Source organism: Pelodiscus sinensis, chromosome 1 (genome assembly GCF_049634645.1).
Source record: "Pelodiscus sinensis isolate JC-2024 chromosome 1, ASM4963464v1, whole genome shotgun sequence".
Lineage (NCBI taxonomy): Eukaryota > Metazoa > Chordata > Testudines > Trionychidae > Pelodiscus > Pelodiscus sinensis.
Window position 1 is genome coordinate 316796868 of NC_134711.1, and position 21460 is coordinate 316818327.

General features: G+C 44.1%; 2 protein-coding genes across 8 annotated transcripts in view; one reads left to right on the forward strand and one right to left on the reverse strand.

Annotated features, from left to right (window-relative positions):
* AAMDC (adipogenesis associated Mth938 domain containing) overlaps positions 1 to 11467 on the reverse strand; it is a 30670-nt gene extending 19203 nt beyond the window's left edge. Inside the window, exons 1-3 of one of the 5 annotated variants that reach the window (XM_075919501.1) lie at positions 10990 to 11137; positions 4726 to 4869; positions 3490 to 3638 (exon numbers count right to left, since the gene is read on the reverse strand). In XM_075919501.1, coding sequence (XP_075775616.1) covers positions 3490 to 3624 — 135 coding nt within the window. In that variant the 5' untranslated portion in view covers positions 3625 to 3638; positions 4726 to 4869; positions 10990 to 11137. Of the gene's footprint in view, positions 1 to 3489; positions 3639 to 4725; positions 4870 to 10833; positions 10950 to 10989; positions 11148 to 11442 lie in introns of those variants that run through there. The other 4 variants (XM_006131924.4, XM_075919502.1, XM_075919500.1 and 1 more) reach the window with 4 other exon arrangements.
* RSF1 (remodeling and spacing factor 1) overlaps positions 11201 to 21460 on the forward strand; it is a 112239-nt gene continuing 101979 nt past the window's right edge. Inside the window, exon 1 of one of the 3 annotated variants that reach the window (XR_012900792.1) lies at positions 11201 to 11575. Coding sequence is in view for 2 of the 3 variants with exons in the window: in XM_075919499.1 (XP_075775614.1) it covers positions 11377 to 11575 (199 nt within the window). In the remaining variant the exon portion in view is untranslated. The remainder of the gene's footprint in view (positions 11576 to 21460) is intronic. The other 2 variants (XM_075919499.1, XM_075919498.1) reach the window with 2 other exon arrangements.

Sequence of the window (21460 nt, forward strand, 5' to 3'; positions counted from 1 at the left end):
ATTAGGTACAGAAGCTAATTTAAAGAATAGGTTACAAACCACAGTTAATAGTTCCACAATTTCACATTTGAGTTCTTTCAGAACTCTTGAGTGAATGCCATCTGGTCCCGGTGACTTGTTACTGTTAAGTTTATCAATTTATTCCAAAACCTCCTCTAATGACACCTCAATTTGGGACAATTCCTCAGATTTGTCACTTAAAAAGAATGGCTCAGATTTGGGAATCTCCCTAACATCCTCAGCCATAAAGACTGAAGCAAAGAATTAATTTAGTTTTTCTGCAATGACTTTATCATCTTTGAGTACTCCTTTAGCATCTCCATCATCCAAGGGCCCCACTGGTTGTTTAGCAGGCTTCCTGTTTCTGATATACTTAAAAAAACATTTTACTATTACTTTTTGAGTTTTTCACTAGCTGTTCTTCAAACTCCTTTTTGGCTTTTCTTATTATATTTTTATACTTAAATTGACAAAATGTATGCTCCTTTCTATTTTCCTCACTAGGATTTGACTTTCACTTTTTAAAAGATAGCTTCTTTCACTTGATTGTTAAGCCACAGTGACACTTTTTTGGTTCTCTTACTGTGTTTTTTAATTTGGTGTATACATTTAAAGTTGGGCCTCTTTTATGGTGTCTCTGAAAAGCATCCATGCAGCTTGCAGAGATTTTTCTTTTGTCATTGTTTATTGTAGTTAATTTCTGTTTAACTAGCCTCCTCATTTTTGTGTGGTTCCCCTTTCTAAAATTAAATGCCACAGTGCTGGGCTGCTGAGGTGTTTTTTCCACCTCAGGGATGTTAACTTTTATTACATTGTAGTCACTATTTCCAAGCGGCCTGGTTATATTTACCCCGTGGACCAGATCCTGTGCTCCACTTAGGACTAAACCAAGAATTGCCTCTCCCCTTGTGGGTTCCAGAATCAGCTGCTCCAAAAAGCAGTCATTTATTTAAGGTATCAAGAAATTTTATCTCTGCATCCAGAGGTGACACGTACCCAATCAACATGGGAATAATTGAAATCCCCTACTATTATTGAGTTTTTTATTTTGATAGATTCTCTAAACTCCCTTAGCATTTCATAGTCACTGTCACTGTCCTGATCAGGTAGTCAATAATACATCCCTACTGCTATATTTTTATTATTGCAGAAACCATGTTGACGCTTATAATTTATAGACAATACCAAGTGAGGAGAGACTGCAAGTGTTTTGGAGGTTAGGATTTAAATTTAAAATGTTCTTAAACTGGAAAAATAGTCTGACATAAACAAGATGAAATTAAAAAAAGGACAAATGCAAATACTCCACTCAAGAATCATAGAATACTAGGACTGGAAGGGACCTCAAGAGGTCATCAAGTTCAGTCCCCTGCCCTCATGGCAGGACCCAGTACTGTTTAAACCATCCCTGATAGACATTTATTTAACCTACTCTTAAATATCTCCAGAGATGGAGAGTCCATAATCTCCGTAGGCAATTTATTCCAGTGTTTAACCACCCTGACAGTTAGAAACTTTTTCCTAATGTCCAACCTAAACCTCCCTTGCTTCAGTTTAAGCCCATTGCTTCTTGTTCTATCCTCAGAGACCAGGAAGAACAATTTTTCTCCCTCTTCCTTATGACACCCTTTTAGATACCTGAAAACCACTATCATGTCCTCTCTCAATCTTCTCTTTTCCAAACTAACAAGCCAAATTATTTCAGCCTTCCTTCACAGGTCATGTTCTCTAGACCTTTAATCATTCTTGTTGCTCTTCTCTGGACCCTCTCCAATTTCTCCACATCTTTCTTGAAATGTGGTGCCCAGAACTGGATACAATACTCCAACTAATCAGCACAGAGTATAGTGGAAGAATGACTTCTTGTGTCTTGCTCACAACACACCTGTTAATGCATCCTAGAATCACGTTTGCTTTTTTTGCAAGAGCATCACACTGTTGACTCATATTCAGCTTGTGGTCCACTATAACCCCTAGGTCCGTTTCTGCCGTACTCCTTCCCATACTATAGCTTCCCATTCTGTAGGTGTGAAACTGATTGTTCCTTCCTAAGTGGAAGGAACAATCAGTTGCATACATACAAAATGGTAAATGAACTGCAGAAAGGAATCTGGGGATCATAGTGGACCATAAACTAAATATGAGTCAACAGTTTGACACTGTTGGGAGAAAAAACAAACATCATTCTGGGACTGGGATGTATTAGCAGGAGTGTTGGAAGCAACACACGAGAAGTAATTCTTCCATTCTATTCTGCGCTGATTAGGCTTTAACTAGTAACTTCTCACTTAGAATTTTTCAAGAACTACAATGTTACTTTAAGCGAAATGATGTTAATCGAATCCAATTTCCCTATACGAATTAATGTAAATAGTGGGGATTAAGTTCTAGGATTTTTTCTGGCAGAAAAAAGACAGTACATACATACAAGTTTTAAACAATTTAATACTATACACAGTGAAGATGACTGTGAAGCTTCGTTCAGATGGTGGATTCAGAGGGTGGAATATTTCCCAGGGAGTGTCTTCCACTACATGAACTAGCACTTGGCTGAGCCCTTCAGGGTTAACATGATGCTATTAGTGAAGCCTCTAACTCTACAATGCAGCATGGACTGAGGCAGGAGGGAGGAAACACAATAGATGCATGGCAGTGGATGCCTGCAAACACTTCATTACAGAAACTGAACATGATGATGAACCCATATTACCTGCTGGAGTGCGCCACTCTCTTTTCTGGATGGTGCATACCTGGTGGCACCGTGTCAAAGAGAGAGAGAGAGAGAGAGAGAGAGAGAGAGAGTGTGTGTGTGTGTGTGTATTTGAGAGAGCGAGAGAGAGGTAGACAGAGTCATTCATTGTTCCTTTAAGTATGCTGGCCCCAGCTCAAGTACACTGCCCTTGTAAGGAAACCAGGAAATCCAGACACAAGACTGTAGCTGTGATATCCTGTTTCGTGGAGGTGGAGATGGGGTATGGGGTGGGGAAAGGGGCTTGGAAGGGGGGCTTTCTGGCATCACCACCCTTCTCCTCCTCACACAACGAACAGGAGGCTTCTCGGAGCAGCTCCAAGGCAGAGGGCAGGAGCAACACTGCAGAGGGTAGGTGGGGAGCTGAAATGGCAGCTGCCCAGCCACATATCTTTCAGGGATTTTAGGGGAGATGATAGGGGGCTGCCAGCCCACCTTGGTTCCAACTCCCCCCCCCCCACACGGAACAGGCTGCTTTCCCAGAAAATCCTGCAAGAAGTGGATAAAGCAGGCAGCCAAACAACATTATGAGGCAGTACTACACAATTTTAAATGAGCCCTCTAATAAATAAGCAACATAACAATGAAACAATAGTAACCAGGACAACATTAAGTCAGGAGTTACTGTGTCCAGTTCTGGAAGCCACAATTCTTAGCCCCACTACTGGTAAATGTAGTAGTAACTGTTCCCAAGAAAGCTCTTAGCTCCCACGTTAAAATATACTAAACAACACACTTACATTTGTGCCTGTTTCTCTCCAATCCCAGGTTCGGCTCCCTCCTGGCCAAACTTTGCAGTCCTTATAAGTTGTAGAACAACCCTTCACCATCATTTGACCCCATGAAAGGGAAGCAATTTCAGGAGAAGACATCATCAACTTCAAAAAGTCTGAAACAAACAACATAATCTTTATAGTGCTTCTCACTAAAAAGGTGTTCATGCCTAGAGGAGCTTGGAATGTAAGTAAACACAGAAGTCACAGTAAGTACTAAAGAAGGAAAGAGAGGACAGTCTTGCACGGGATTGGAGCTCAGCAGATGTGTGTTCAGTTCTCAGCTGTGGCAAAGTCTTCATGTGAGACCTCAGCAAGACATTTCATCTTTTGGTGACTCAGATCCCCATCTGTAAAATAGGCATGATACTACTCCTCTTATTTCTTTGGGATGTGCTAAATCCATATATATCTCTATATAGCTAAATCCATATATACTTGGGTGATGCTCAGATATTATGGTAATAGCTATGATGCCTAAGAAAGTTTGGAGGAGGAAGGTAAAATAAAAAATATTTCTCTTGTTGGCTGTGAATTAACGTTCAAAAGTATTCAGTACAACAAGGAAACAGCTGTATGGTATATAAAGGATTCACTTCAAAAAACATTTAGGTACAGAATTGTTTCTGCCATCCTTCCCTTTACCCTCAATGAGTGAGGTCATTGTGCAGAGAAGAGATGGCTGAAAGCTATTACACCATTCCTTTGTTAGTCTACTTTATGCATTTCTTATGCACCCATCAGAGTCTGATCTAGGTTATGATCGGGAACAGTGGAAGACACTAGAAATGAACAAAATGCTCCTTTCCCCACTTAATATAATGGGTTCTGGGGATACCTCTAAAAGGGTGAAATCAGGGCAAATTGCTTGGAAATAGAGCTACTTATAGCCCAAAACCAGGGGTCCTCATCTATAAGTTATAAAGAGCATTTCTGTTTGCCACACTGGCCAGCAAGAAGTCACATAAACAATCCCCTGGACACTCCAGCTTCTCCTCTGCCACAACCGTTACCATTGCTCACATAGTTGAGAAGTTATGAAAACCAATCTCACTAAATCCAAACAGGTTCTGATCTCAAACGATCAGCCACATTCCCAGGTAAATTTATACCTCAGATCTTACCCAAAAGAGCATGCTGTGCCAATCCTTTAGAAAGAAAAGGTTGAGAGTAAAATTGTTAAAGGAAGTAAATTATATATACCAATTACAAAGTTCTTGGTGCAGGCTCTTAGTAGAGATGGAATAAACGGCTATCTTAAAAGTCTCTGGAATACATCCTTTGTTAGGATGGGTTATCAGTCCTTCTGGGATCAGTTCATAGTCAAGATACTTCTGAAGTGATGAGCTGATGTGAAGACAAAAATTGAGGAAATCTTAGACCCATTTTTTTAATCTTTCCCTTGTGAAGAGAAACCCATTGTTCTTGCTGCATGAAAGTAACTTCCAAATAGAGTTTGTCACATGAGCAAGTCACCTCTCTATACAGCACCAGAGATGGATCTCCAATGATTTTTCCACTAGACCTCAGCTCATCACACAGATGATAGGTAGGGATGTGAACAACTAGTCAGATAGTCGACACACTAGTTGACTAGTTGTTTCCCCTCCACCCCTTGCTGCCTCTATCAGAAAGAGTCAGCAAGGGGGAGGGAAAGAGGAAGAGGTGCTTCAAAGCAGTAATGCCACGTGGAGCCTGGGGTCAGACCCTGAGCTCCATATGGTGCTACCGCTTTGAAACGCTGTGTGCAGCCCGGGGCAGCAGCACCACATGGAGTCCAGGGTCAATCCCCAGCTGACCCTGGGCTCCACGCGGTGCTGCCACTTTGAAATGCTGCATGCAGCCTGGCACCAGCTGGGGACTCTTGCCTTGGACTGCACGTGGTGTTTCAAAATGGCAGCGCTGTGTGGAGCCCATGGTCAAGTGGGGACTCCCCCGCTGACCTGGGTTCCGTGCAGCACTGCCACTTTGAAATGCCATGGGGAGCACGGGGCCAGGAGGGGACTGGTTGAGTTCCCCACTGGCCCCATGCTCCCCACAGCACTTTCACCTTTGAAGTGTAGCGACAGCCCCGAGGCTGTCGCTACACTTCACAGGCGGAGGCACCCTTATCGGCTAATCGATTAGACAATTAACCTAAATTTAACATACTTAATGATAGGGTCCCTTTAGAATCATCTTGATATATGTTAGACCACCATCTTAGAAATTTGTCTTTCTGCCCTTCCAGTTTCTGAGTGGGGTGGTCTGAAAAGAACCAGTTTTCTATCTCTGCACTGAAGAGAGATCTGTTCATTCTGCTCAAACTAATCTGAGGTGGGGACTCTCTTTATCATGTGAATAGTAAAGAGGTCCCTTTATTAAACGTATGGAATTCAACCAACCACTTAAAAATACATTCTCTTCTCCAGTTTATCCAGATTTCCAGTCACAGAAACTTTTCCCAGTCCTGAAGTTGTGTTTAATTGTTCAAATACAACAGTAAAAATCTACTGCATGTAGCCTGGTGTTGCTGATGAACAAGAGTCCTCACAAAAGAGAAAATATCTGGATTAACAGATTTTCAGTCCTCTTGGAAAATCTTATGGAAAAAGCCTGTTAACATTTGCACAAAGGCTCAAATAACATTACAGTAACTTTGCAACCCCTCTGCCCTCTTGACACACAGCAAGGCAAACAGATAGAAAGTAGATACTCTTCTCTGACTGCCAAAAATGAATTTGAGTTTGCTGCCTCAAATGTCACATCAAGAACAAAACAGCACTACTACTTGGGACTCAGCAAAGGATTTAGACTGTCTCAGCATTTATGTTTATAGAATGATAGTAGGGCAACATTTTTTTGGCCTCCTCTTGAAGCTGAGGACAAAGTGCCTGATATCCTTGTGCACAGGACATGTCCCCTGTAAAATACTACAATTCAATCAGATTTGTGTTCTCTCAGTTCATGTTTGCAATGCTATGGAGCCAGCATCCTTTCAGGTGGAGACTCAAATATTCATTTTTGGGAGGTATGTGAAGTGAGGCAGCAATAGAAGAAGAAAGGAAGAACAAGGGCAAGTCTCAGGACAAAGGAGATTAGTCACCCACCCACATTCACCCACTCAGACCAAAGAGTAAAAGCATCATCTCTAGATGTTAGCTCTGAACAGGAAAGTTTCTGTACGAAATATTTATGAGGGATTACAAAGAAACAAGTACAGTATTATAGAGTTGCAATTGCTCAAGATTATACAGAAGAAAGTTACAGTTATCTTTACATAAATAATAAATGATTAAGAGTATAGAAAAATTGTAATAGGAAGAAAGGTTGAAACTAGGGATGTAATAATTTAGTCGATTGACCGATAAGCAAAAGTTTATAGGTTAATGCTATAGACTACATGCATTTCCCTCCCACCACCCTTGCCAGTACATTTTTTTAGCAGGCTGGCCAGCAGCTCAGCTCAGTTCTGGCTCACATTGGGTCCAGAACCTAATACTGCTGTGGCTCTGTATTTAAAGTGTATTAGGAGCCAGGTGGGTAGGCAACCCGGCTCAATTCCAGCTCATGCCAGATCCAGGAGCTCAGACCCACCTTAGAAAGGGGCAGTAACCCTTTATCCGAGGCAGCAACAGTGGGTAACAGGCAGCCGTTCCACAAGGGGAGCTGGTTTTTAAACTGGCTCCCCTCATGGACCAGCTCCCGCCTGACACCCTGCACTGCTACCTCTGTTACAGCGGCTTCCGGCCCAGCCCTAAGGGATTATAGAATAGTAGATTAACCAATAAGAATTCATGAGATTACTCAACTATTCAATTAACCAATATTTAACATCCCTAGCTGAAACAACTGGGTCTGAATAACTGAGACACAGGATGTGATGTAAATGGCCTAGAAAATGTACATCAGGAGCTCGTATTTGCCTTGCCTTCCCAGTAACATATGATTAAGTAAGCATTTAATGAATTTGAATGAAGAGGTGTGAGATCAGATTTTAAGTGTCAAGTGGACACCTAAATATGCAGATACATATCAAATGAGATTGTCAAAAACACCTAGACACTGATCTCCCACTGGAGTTAAACACTGGTGCAGAGGAACAAGAGGCAGGGTGATCAGAAACGTATGAATGGAAGTAGGGATGTAAGTGACTAGTTGACTATCCAATAAGCAAAGCTTATCAGATAGTCGACTAGTCCCTCGACTAGTTGCTTCCCCCCCACCTTGCTGCCTCTATTAGAGTCAGAAAGGCAGGGGGGAGCAGGAGCTAGTGCTGGGGGTTTGGCTTAATAGCTGATTCCCCCTAGCATCGTCTCCATGGAGGGGCAGTGGAGGTAGGGGAGTAGTGGGGAACGGGCATAAGCCCAGTCCCAGATGCTGAGCCTCTGCCTTTTAAATGTATTAAGAGCCAATAAGCTCTTAATACATTTAAAAATTAGAAGTGCAGTGGGGAGGAGGGGGAGGGAGGAGCCAGGACAGCTGATTCTAGGCTCACACTGGGTCTTCCCTACTGCGCTGCAGCCTTTTTACATTGAAGACTGGTGCATAGCAAGGGAGGACCAGGAGAGTCAGTAATCAGCCATCCCGACTCGTGCTGGGTTCCCCTGCTACACTTTAGCCTTTTAAATATATTAAGAGCCTGACAGCTCTTAATACATTTAAAAGGCAGATCTGCAGCAGGGTTAGCTCCTGGCCAATGTGGCTCCCCCACAAATTGACTAATAGATGGAAAATCCATCGACTAGATGATTAAACTAAATGTAACAACCCTATATGGAAGGAGGGAATCTGACACCACTAAGCATTGAGATGGTGTAGAAGGACAGAGTGATTTATAAAAATTCAAGCCTGGCCTGAGATCAAGGAGGATGAGTACAACAGAGTCAATCATCATCAAAGATCTGATTATGGAGGAAAATAGTTGCTATGCTCTGAATGGAGGACAGTATCATTTCCTCAAGAATACTGTGAGAAGGATGGACAGGTAGGTGAGATAAGTTGACTTTTTATGCACTTGAAAAGGAGGAATAGTAGGAATGCTGCAGCAGTTAGAGAGCACATCAGAATTAGGATACATTTAAAACTGAAAAATAGTTGGCCAGTCATACAGGGAACAAGAGTGGAGGGACAGAATTAAAGCATAGAAGTGGATAAGAAAAGGAAGCAGATTTAGTTAAACTGGGGAAAGTAAACTAGTGAGTAAATTGCTCCAGGCATAAGGGATCATAACAGAGGGCACAAAGCAGAGAATGGTAAAAAGAAATGATCAACAATGAACTGGGAGGAGTGTATGGAGTGGGATGGTGGAGAATGATGACATAGAGCTCTGTATGGTGAAGATAAAGAATTTAAATTTGTGTGGCAAGATACAGGAATCTAATTATTAAAACTTGATATTAAGACAATCACACATTTGGTATTTATCAAGTTGAGTCTTAGACCTTTCCTCTAGGTCAGGCCTACGCAACTTTGGAAGCCCCAGGGGCCACAATGCCGAGGGCCGCAACTTAGGCATGGTTAAATATACATGCAAATATATATGCAAATAACTTCTTTCACACTGATAGGCATGAATACAAAGATTAAGCCATACGTCACAGCACCGAACCCAAACGTGGCCAGTGTGAGCCAGTCAGCACCTCTTAGGCTCTGCCCACAAGGCTAAGCAACCAACACTTTCCACAATGCCATGGTGCTCCTGGCACCTCCTCCCTGGGGGCTAGAAATGCCAACACCGTGTACCCATCTGTTCCACCCCGCCCATCTGCTTGTGTCTTTCAATGCTCGCCCCACCTGTAAGATACCTTATCATTGTGGAGCATGTTCAAAGAATCCCACCCGCAGGCCGTGCGTTGAGCCCCACGTAAAACCAAACTGCACTGCGGGCCGCTTGTTGAGTAGCCCTGCTCTAGGTAATGCTTTAGTGAGAATACTACTGATCAAGGTCTTGCATCCCCATGGGGTGGTCTGGGAGAAAGCAGTCCCTTCTTATTACATCCTAAGCAATGCATCTGGATGTTGGCACCCAACACAAGAGCCTGCTTTACGGGAATCAGCCAACTGTCCATTATAGGTGCATTCAAACAGCTGTGATAGGTTGTTAAAGCAGAAGAACATACTTTCTTCTATCTATTGCTATTCGCTCAGCACCTGATTCTGCCACCCGTATGCACAGTATCTAACATACATACTTATAATCATTGGCCCCTCTTTTCTCATAATTATATTTTACTCTGCTTTACTGAGCCCCACCAACTCAGTAAAAAAACTACTCAGCATGGAGGTGGCAGAACTCGCAGCAAGAGCAAGATGTTTTGTAGGTGACATCTCTGTAACAGGAGATGGGATGTAATGTTGGCACTGGCAGAGTCTGTGGCAGTTAGCTCCTGAGAGGGAAAAGCTGCCTTTTCCCCAGTTATCCCCCTCCCACTTCAGCCCCCCCCCCAAATCCTTATGGAAACCCCCATTTACCCCTCCCCAGTTCACCACTTCCTGGAAACCCCAATTAACTCCTCCCTAACCCCCCCAGAAACTCCATTTATCCCCATCATGAAAACCTCATTTACCCCTCCCCAACAATCCCATGTAGCCACATCTAATAATATATATGGAGATAGACCTATCTCATAGAACTGGAAGGGACCTTGAGAGATCATGGAGTCCAATTCCCTGTCTTCACAGCAGGACCAAGTACCATCCTTGACACTTGCCAACAAGGACTTAACAAGTCTTTGAACTTTCTCACCCATTACCAAGACAGTTTCCCCAATTATCACCTGTAATACCATTAACTCACAAACACCCCACTCTCCCTACCTTTAATATCAGCAATTCACAGACACTTACCTTCCTTCCTCCCCCTTCCCACCCTCCTCCTCCGCATCCCCCTTCTGTTCTGCAATGTGATTTGTCCTTTTCATATTTGTTCATTTTTTTTAATTGTATCCTTTGGTATATATGGTTGTGACTACTTTCTTCCACTATTTGATCTGAGGAAGTGGGTCTGGCCCACGAAAGCTCATCATCTAATAAACCATCTTGTTAGTCTTTAAAGTGCTACATTGTCCTGCATTTTGCTTCAACTACCCCAGACTAATACGGCTACATTTCTATCACTATCCTTGACAGATGTGCCCCAGATCCCTAAGTGGCCCCCTCAAGGATTGAACCCACCACCCTGGGTTTAGCAGGCCAATGCTCAAACCACGGAGCTCCCCCGAAGACCCGAGTGATGCCTGACCACGGGGAGCGTCCAGTTTAGCCAGGCCCAGGAACACGCCAGCTACCCCACACCTTCCAACCGCCCCCGGGACGGGAGCTCCTACTCACCCCTCCCCGGGCAGCCCCTTCACCTCTGCCCACGCCTGAGGGACGGGCACGCACCCCGTCCTACCCCGCGGGTGTTTGCTGCCCCCCTCAGCCGCCCCGCCCCCGGAAGCCACGCCCCTTTGGGGGCACCCCACACTTTCGCGGCCTGCTACCCACCGCCGCTCGCCCCCTCCTGGCCAGAGCAGCCGCAGCGGCCTCTCCTGCGGGAGGACACGCCCCCCTCCTCCGCTCGTTGGCCAGCTCCCCTATACAAGCCTTGCCCCCAGCGCGCGCTCGCAGAGCCGCAGGAGCTGCCGCCTCGTCTCGCTTTGATTGGCTGTCCTGGATTGCGTCCCCGCCCCTGCCTCCCTCCCCCGCCTTGTTTTCGTTCCCGTGTCACACGAGGCAGGCGGGGGAGGAGGAGTCGGGTTGGGCCGCTCTGGCCGGCGCCCCGCGGTTGCATTGTGGGATAGTGGCGCCGGGACTCCGGGTCCTCCGAGCGCGGCTCGCCAGCGCCCCCCTCTCTTCCCTCCCCGTCTCTCCTTCTCCATCCTCAGGTCCAAGATGGCGGCGGCGGCGGCTCCTACGGCTCCATCTCCGCCTCCCCCTCCCCCGCCGGGCCCGTGCTACCCCGGCTCGTGGCCGAACTTCGCCGTGGTCTGCTCCTTCCTGGAGCGCTACGGGGCGCTGCTGGACCTGCCCGAGCTGCCCTTCCCCGAGCTGGAGCGCGTCCTGCAGCCGCCGCAGGAGCCCAGCGAGCAGGGTAAGCGGCCCGGACGCCCCCTCCCCTCACAGACCGGCAGGGGGGGCTGGGGCTCCCGCCCCGCTGCCCCGGGGGAGGAGCGCACCGAGCGGGAGGAGGAGCCTGGCCTTCCCAGAGTGAAGCTGGGGGGGAGGGCTTCTGTGTCTCCCCTCCCCCCCCAGGTCCAGGGGGAGCAGCTGTTGGGGGGGGTCTCTTTCCTTAACCCCACCGGAGGGGTACGTAGGGGGAGAGCTTCCTCATTCCAGCGCATGCTCCCTCGGCCTTGTGGGGGCCAAGAGCCCCCTTCCCCCCTGGAGTTTACCCTCCCCCCTCACTGGGTTGCCCTTCCCCCCTATAGGGGGTGGTGAGCCCGTGTGCTCCCCCCCGGCTCTGTGTGAGGGAGAGGGGAGACCAGCCCCCACCCCGTGCCGGTGTTGCAGCCCCCCTACTGTGTGCAATCTTCATTCCTTCCTCCCCTTCCCATTGGGGTGGGGGCTAGGCCTGTGTCCCCCTCCCCACCTGGACCGGCGAGGGAAAGGTTACACGCTTCCTTGTCTTCTTTCAAGCTGCTCCTCACTCACTCCGCCCCCCCTCCCCCACCCCGCAGACGGCAGAGAATGGGATATTTAGGATGCCGGACTCCCCTGGTCCCCAGTCCCTGATATGGGAGGGGATAGCGGAGGAGGGGCAGAGCAGCAGAAGTGCCAGGGAAAGCAAGAGACGCGCGGATACCGAAGGGAAAGGTGTTTATTGCTCTTGGTCTCTTGTCAGTTATTGGTGCGGTGGTTGTTGCTTGTGCTCTCTTGCCACATAGTGACCGAGGAACCTCAAGGCGCATGCTCCCCTGCCCCATAGAAACTTCCTGCTGCTAGAGAATCCCAGCTCAGGACTGCTTCTGGTCCAACCCCCAAACCACCATCCAGCCCCCTTCCATGTGTATTTATTGCAGATCGAATCTACGGTTTGTTCTGAGGAAAATTTTTGCTTAGGCAGTGCAAGTATTATGTTAGTATGCTCATGACATCCAAGAACAAAACCAAACATCAGCTAAGATTCATTTAGTTACCGCCTCCTTAAGATGTCCAGTATCACTTTTTTAATGCAAACAGACACTTCGAAGTGCAGTGACTATTACACAGGTCTGCAGTCTACACTACTACTTTCTCAAATAAAAGTATTTTTCCTGCTTTTCCAAAGCTCCAGAGTGACTTTTATATGTAAAGGGGTATTATAAAAGAGGCATTAAACTCAAGATGACTGCAGTAAAAAAGTAAACTAATAGAATTTGTGGTGGAAAATTAAAAATCATATTTAAAATTTTCAATTTTTAATTTATGGTCTTGTAAGTAAGTTCTGCATTTTTTTTTTAAATCTGACTTTTAACCTTAAAGTGATCTTTTAATATGCATCAGTAAAACACTTTTTAATAGACAGTGATAACCACTTTATAGTTTATTAATTGTAAATTGAGAGCTTCCATATTGAATTGTCTCTAAGATGGTGTTACATGATTTCAGCCCACTCCTGATCCCATAGATCTTCAGGAAGAATGGGAAGTAAAGCAATACATTTTTGTGTATGCCAGTACTGGAAGAAATTTGAACACTTACTAAAAAAAGTTAAGCTAGTGATTTTTGAACATGTATTCAGACAAGGTTAAAGATGTGTATGCACCTGTTTATGGTGGGGGAGTCTTTCAGAGAGGGAAATTTATAAAGATGGAAAATAAAAGTCTAGATGATGGTCTTTTAGGATTCTGAGGGAAATTATGTGGCGGTTATGTCAAAAGGGGAAAAACCCTACTGAGCATTGTTTCTGAGAACTGTTGTCCTCTGCTTATGTTGTACTCTTGTTATCCTATCAAAAGATGCACCCTCATATTTATGTAATACTGTTCTGAAGGGCAAATTTATTGTCCATTATTTTTTAAGAAAAGCTTTATATGGACATAAGCATAAAATAAATGTTGCCAGTTGCTAAACTGACTTAAAAATGAAATATGCTAATCCTTTCCTCCTAATATTTGCTGTTTGTTTACTGTATGCAATTCAACTTGAGCATTAAAATGTAGCTGGTTAATTTAAATGTCTGCATAATAAGTTTCACTTTGTTTTTATGCATTAGCACACTTTTGCAGTGTTTGTCTTTCAAACAGTGGATAGCAATTGTTTAAATACAAACTTTTAATGAAAAACATTTTAAATATGGATTATTTTTAAGAAGCTTTTACAAAACCTATTTGGGGCTAGACCTAACCTACCTGATATTGCCTTAAAGGCTGTCTACTCTAGGAATTAAGGGGGTAGGACTCCCCACTTGCATTGAGAATACTTGTACTAGCTTGAGGATAGCTATTGGGCTAAAAATAGTAGAGCAGCCATGGTAGCAGAGACAGTGGCGAGTGGCTGCTTGGACCTGTGGTTAGTGTGTATCCATGGTGTTCAAGTGGACTTGTATTTAAAGTGTGATGATTTGGGTAGACTTAGTGTGAATGTCTAACACTAACCTGGAATCTTATCCTTAGCTCCTAATGTAGACATTGCTTCTGTCTTAATTCATGTATGACTCATTTAATGACTCATTTCAAATGTAGAATCAATAGTAAATCAACATTCAAATAGTAATTGGAACAAACTGAGGATATTTAAGTAATCTAGGTTTTAACACTTGCTACTTAATCATCCCCTCACCAAAAAAAAAGAGAGAGAAATTAATGGGAAGAGGGGTGCAGTGGCAAAATGTTTTATGTCTATAGAGTCTTTTTACAAACAAGCATGTTTTACATGTTGCCATATTTAAACACATTTTGGGGGTGTTGGTATCAGTATATTAGTGGTGGTACTGTTGTTTAGTCATTAGCACTCTTAATACAAATCTCTCCAAAAATTCCTTCCAAGCTGTAATTTGTCATAGGTTTATGGCCTAAGACACTTGAGCCTTTTGAAGCATATATGTAAAATATATTTAAGCCATACATACAAACCTTCATTCCAAGGTTCAGGTAGAACGATTATATGTACACTCAAGAATGAACTGTTCTACATTCTGTAGTTCTATAAAAGCAGCCAAGAAAATCTTGTTTGCTAATGAGTGAGAATGGACAAGCTGTAAATATGTTTGTTCTAAGGAAGCCAAGGGATAACTTCTAATTCCTGTTCCCATTACCAAAAAGATTATTTAGGGGTACAGAGGAGATATTTGGTAGTTGCCTAGTTGACTATCAAATAATATTCTGATATTTTAATGTTGAAGTTTAAAAAGTTACTATTGCTCAGACAGCATTTGTGCAGTATCATAATGCTTCTTTGTGACTATATCAAGAAAAATATCAATCACCTTTTTGCCTAAGTATTAATAGCTTCCTTTTTGCAGCGTGAACTGATTAGATATTATGCTAATTTATATTGCACCAACAAAAACAAGGAGTCTTGTGGCACCTTAAAAACTAACAAACTTATTAGGGCATAAGCTTTTCTGGGCTGCAGCTCCCCATCAAATGCATCTCATTAAGTTAGCTGCAGCCCAGAAAAGCTTATGCCCTAATAAATGTTAGCCTTTAAGGTGCCACAGGACTCCTTGTTGTTTTTGCTGAAACAGACTAGCATAGCCACCTCTCTGAAACATAGCCCCAACAGTATACTAAGTGCCCTGAAGGTAAGTACTAGAAGAAGGCCTTCCCCAAAGAGAATGGAAGATAATGACAAACCCCGTGATTGAATGGTGATGTTTTGAATAAGGATGTTAAGAGGCGGTAATTCACTAATCGTGTAGTCAATAAGGGAAGACTTGCTCGGTCCCAGCTCGCACTGTGTCCAAAAGCTACCCTGCTGCAGCTCTGCAGTTTAAATGTAGTAAATGTACTACATTTAAACTGCAGAGGTGCAAGAGGGTAGGTCTAGGACCCGGCATGAGCCGGGTCAGAGCTGGGCTTGCTCAGTCCCAGCTTGTGCTAGGTCCAGCAGCCTGTTGGAGCAGCCTTGGCCCACAGTCAGTCTGGGCCACCACAGAGATGGGATGCTTTGCGGCAGCCTCCCCTCCCTCCACCGTGCACTGCTCCCTCTGATAGAAGCAACAGTGCAGAGGAGGGGGTCATATGGCACCACGGAGACGGTAGTAGGGGAAACTGGCTTTTAACCCAGCTTCACCCAGCACCGACTCCTGCTTCCCCCTCCCTCCATATCAGAGGCAGCTTGGAGACAGGGGGGAGGAGGGGAAGAAGCAATTTTTCAACTCAATTACCTGATAAATCTACTCAACTACTTGCTGACATCCCTAGTTTTGAAAATGTCAAGTCAGCTTCATGATTATCTGTTTTATTTTATTTTCAGGTAGGTTAATGAGTTGAAGTGGTGACTAGAGTTAGCCTGATTCTCTGAGAAAATATGTAATGAGATTCTTTTGATTTGTGCTGTTAATGGCTTATTTAAAAGTTAATATCACTTGAATAAAATGAGACCCTTAGTGTGGTGCTGAATTACTAAAACAAATTTTGTTTTTGTACGAAGGCTTTTTCTTTTCTTTGCGGAATGCTATATCTAAGGTAGTTGACAATTGTGATAACTAAACCTTTAAAGCTTGGTTTGAAAAGAGGAGAGTGGAGTATACAGCAGAATTACCATATTCTTGATAGCTGTTTGTAGTAGTTGCTTGTGTAGATGCTGCTGTGTGTTTGCTCTGAGATTTGATAAAAAGATACCCCATATTGGTTAATAAATAAAATCTTTATAAAGGCAGGCAAATTTAATTTAACTTGATATAAACAATAGTTAGTGGATGCAAGACTGTGTGGGCTCAGAAACAAGGTACCCAGCAAGGGCTCTTCCTGCACTGTACTTCAAGCACATAGCTTTTTTTAATCACACCAGTTTTTGCTTCCAGTGGCAAACTTGTGCAAATTGAAATGATTTGTCACACTGGAACTATACTGTAAGTATCAACCACGTTATGAAGTTTCTTACTCAGAGTTATCCTTGTAACTGAGAGATAGTAGTAGTATATTTTCAGGGTGGAATAAAATCCATGATTTTAAAAAAAAACCACCCAAATCACATTTTTTATTTTTAATCAGTAAAATAGTAAATTTCTTATTTAAAAATAACTTACAGTTAACTTCTTTCAGACATGCTACACCTACACTTAGTCTCACAAAAATGAATTAAATGGCTTTAGTCTATCCAGCTTAATAGCTCTTACTTCTTGAAAGTTCTGGGTCTTCAGTTTTTGTTTTTCAGCAGACTAATATGTGCAAAGCCAGACACAGGCTGGATCAGATTGTTTTTGTTCTGTGCTTATGTGCTGGTGGACCTGGGCCAAGCACAGCAAAATTAGTTAAGATGTTACCTAAAGACAGACACAAAATATATAGGAAAGGGCAGACAGCATAGAAAGAACAGTGGAGTGGACTGGAAAGAAAAGGGAAAACATTCAGTACACACACAGCCTTCCTATATTCCCTTACACTTTTGCCGTAGAAACACTATCATGGTTTGAAAATGTAAGAGACCGTTTCTGGGAATATTTTAAAGAAATTTGTTTGTTGGATAAAAAAGGACAATGTCAGATGTAAGCAATGCAAGATGATGATGCAGGGCCTACATGCAAGAATGAAACCTCATAGGAAAATCTGTTTATTGGAAGAAAATGATGTGGCTATGTCAGAAGAACAGTGTGGATCAACTTTGCAATTGCATCATTCTTCCAAGATTCGCTCTATGCCTTTTTAGTGTAAGTGTGATTTCACAAGTAAATTCCCATGCTGTGTTTGATGTTGCTAGGAAAATTTAGCTAAACTAATCCTTATGGCTTATTTAATTAATTAGGTTTAGAATATAATACCCAAGTAAGCAGTACAGAAAACTGCAGTAAGAGAAATCTAGAGTTGCCAGTTGCCACGGAGTATCATTTTCTTATTTTATATTGGATGATATATGCCTCTTATTTTGGAACATCATGGACATAGACCACAATGATGATGCCATAAGTCTGTTCCCTATTTTACTTCTGCATAACTCCACTTTTCCAAAGGAACCCCATCCTATACATGTTTTCACTGTGGCTCACTCAAAAATTAATTGCATTCTAAGCTAAGGCTGTAAAAATTCATTTAAAAAGTGTAACCACTAAAAATTCTAGCAGTTATTTGGTTATGTGCTGTGGGCTCTGCAGTATAAATAAACTTTATACTGCAGAGCTCTCAGCAAAGTCTCCCCAGGAATGGGACTGCTAGCCCCTGCTGGCCCCACTCCTGAGGAGGAGGCATTACTTCTGTAACAAAGCTGCTTCCCTGGGCATGGGACTGACAGCCCCCGGAGAAGAGGCTTGCTGCCACATCACAGCTGCTGTATCAGAGGTAGCAGTGCCAGGTAGGGAGGCAAGGCAGGAGCCGAGTGCCCCCGCTGCATGTAACTGCGTAATTGCTGAAAAATTCAACTGTTACACATTTACCTAATTAAACACATTTTAATATCGCTAGTGTAGACATGGCCTCAATCAGTAGAAATTGTGTTGTTACTGCTTGTGATTACAAGGACTAGAGAAAAATGTATACTGTTCTGCTCTTCACATACTCAGGTGTTTAGGATGGCCTCTAAGTTCTTCCATTTCTCTAAGGTGCTGTAGAAGAGAGGTCTTTTAGGCGGATTCTACTTCCATGATCTGGGTTTAGTCTGCTTCAGGGGTGGGCAATAATTTTTTGTTGGGGGCCACTTCAAAAATTTCTGAATTGGTCCTGGGCCACTCTGGAAGGGGTGGGGCCTTGAGTGGAAGGGGCAGGCCCGGATACTTCCATGTTCCCCACCCCCAGACCATGATTGGTCTGGAGGTGGAGGAACGCCTCTTCCCACTTACTTTTCCCTTCCCTCTAGGTGCCCATGCCCCTGGCTGGGAGGAGACTTCAAATGCTGCTCTTTCTCCAGGCCAATCAGGGCCGGGGAGCGTGCAGAGTTTCCTCTGTTCTGTCAGGGCCTGAAGTGTGGGAGCATGTGAAGTCTTCTCCCTCCCTGCCAGGAGCGCATAGCACTTCTAAGCACTGTGCACTGCTTGCAGAGCAGGGATAGATCAGAGGAAACTTCACCGAACAGAGGAAACTCCCCCTTGGGGTGGGTGAGCACGCCAAGTCTCTTGCAGCCCTGTCAGAAGTGCCTGGCGCTTCTAAGTGCTGCATGCTCCTGGCAGGGCGGAGAAAACTTCACACGCTCCCCCAGGCCCTAATTGGCCTGGGGATGGGGGGAGTGCCAGGGCTTCTGTGAGCCGGGTCCTCCTGCTTGGTGGGCTGGATCCAGCCTGCTGAAGCTCTTTTGCCCACCCCGGGTTGTCTACTTGTATATTTGCATTCTTGCTCTTTTTCTGAGCTCTTGTTCATTTAATGTCCTTTGGATCAGCTAGTTAATAGAAGAGACAATCTTGAAGTTCCTCCTCTCACATGGGTGATTATTGGCATGTTGTATATTGAGTGCTTTGATTTTTATATGGTTACAAATAAGGTACTAATTCAGAGTTCACAAGTGATGTAACATTTTTTGTTATTGTGTATTAACTTCAGGTGCAACATAGTTTTGTGGTTTTGCTTCCATAGACCTTTTGTCTATCTTTGCAGTTTTATCATTAGAGAGGGAATTTGACAAATAATCACTCTAGTAATACATAAATATTCTAGTGGAAACAAAGAAAAACTGAAGCATAGGCCCGTTATGTATGTGGAACCATAAAGCTGTCCTTACTTAAAAAATATTTCAAGGAGTTGCCATGCTTCAAAGCAACAGGTAAGCTGTTTCATAGCTTTCTGTATTCTAACTCCCTCTAGCATGCCTTTAGCACTGATTCTTCCTGGGAGTGTCTACAGTAGGTGCAGAGGGATATAACTTCCTGTTTTGTTTTTCCTTTGTATCAGAGTCAGTTTTTTGTTCTCGCCCATCTGGATTAAAAGCTTGTGGGATGGATTCTAGCTTTACCATCACCTGGATAAAACTAAGAGGTGATTTGTCCTCTGCATTGTAAGTGCCTACATGGGGAGAACATTTCAGAAACTAGAAGACTTATTGATATGTCTGGACATCCAAAACAAGATACATTGACTAGAAGTTGAATCTAGGCAACTTATTTCCAATTTGGACTTGTCTGCTTTTTACATTGATGGTAATTAGCTACTAATTACCATTTTATCAAGGTATGGATTCTCCATCTGTTGAAGACTTTAAGTCAAGATTGAATACCTTTCTAGTAGGGATGTAAACGAGTAGTCAACTACCCGATAAGCAGAAGCTTTTTGGGTAATACTATCGAGTACTCAGTCACTCCCTTCCCCCCCTCCTTTTTTTGCTGCTCTGGACTCCTAAAAGGGACAGAGGAGCCAGTGGGAAAAGATGCTGGCTCAATCTCTGGTCCCCTGCTGGATCTCCAGGCAACCCTCTCCTGTGGTGCCACTCTGTATTCTGAAAGGGACAGAGAAGCGGCAGCCAGTCCCTTGGGTGTCTCAGCACAAGCCCTCCCCTGCCCTCCATTGCCATTCTACATTTTTAAAGGGACAGAGCAGCAGCAGCTTGTCATAGAATCATAGAACCGTAGAGCTGGAAGAAACCCCAGAAGGCCATCAAGTCCAGCTCCCTGCCCAAGACAGGACCAATCCCAATTAAATCAATCCAGCCAGGGCTTTGTCAAGCCAAGACTTAAACACCTTTACGGATGGAGACTCTACTACTTCCCTAGGTAACCCATTCCAGTGCTTCACCACCCTCCTAGTGAAATAGTTTTTCCTAATATCCAAGCTGGATCTCTCCCACTGCAACTTGAGACCGTTGTTCCTTGTTCTGCCATCCATCACTACTGTGAACAGCCTTTCTCCAGCCTCTTTGGAACCTCCCTTAAGGAAGCTGAAGGCTGCTATCAAATCCCCCTCACTCTCTTCTCTTCTGCAGACTAAACAAACCCAACTCCCTCAGCCTCTCCTCATAGGTCATATGCTCCAGCCCCCTAATCATTTTGGTCACCCTACACTGGACCCTCTCCAATGCATCCACATCCTTCCTGTAATTGGGGGCCTGGAACTGGACACAATACTCCAGATGTGGCCTCACCAGAGCTGGATAAAGAGGAATAATCACATCTCTGGATCTGTTGGCAATGCTCCTCTTAATGGAACCTAATATGCCATTAGCCTTCTTGGCTACAAGGGCACACTGACTCTTATCCAGCTTCTCATTTACTGTAATCCCCAGGTCCTTTTCTGCTGAACTACTACTTAGCCATTCAGTCCCCAGCCTGTAACAACGCTTGGGATTCTTCCGTCCCAAGTGCAGGACTCTACACTTGTCCTTGTTGAACCTCATCAGATTTCTTGTGGCCCAATCCTCCAATTTGTCTAAGTCACTCTGGACTCTGTCCCTGCCCACCAGCATATCTACCTCTCCCCCTAGCTTAGTGTCATCTGCAAACTTGCTGAAGGTGCAATCCATCCCCTCATCCAGGTCATTAATAAAGATATTGAACAAAACTGGTCCCAGAACCGAACCTTGAGGCACTCCGCTAGAAACCGACTGCCATCCTGACATCGAGCTGTTGATCACTACCCGCTGGGCCCAACCTTCCAGCCAGCTTTCTATCCATCTTACTGTCCATTTATGCAATCCGCATTCCCTTAACTTGCTGGCAAGAATATTGTGGGAGACCGTATCAAAAGTCTTGCTAAAATCAAGGTATAGCACATCCACTGACTTTCCCATATCCACAGAGCCAGTTATCTCATCATAGAAGCTAATCGGATTGGTCAGGCACGACTTGCCCTTCATGAATCCATGCTGACTATTCCTGATCACCTTCCCCTATTTCAAGTGCTTCAAAATGAATTCCTTGAGGATCCCCTCCTTGATTTTTTTTCCCAGGGATTGAGGGAAGACTGACCGGCCTATGGTT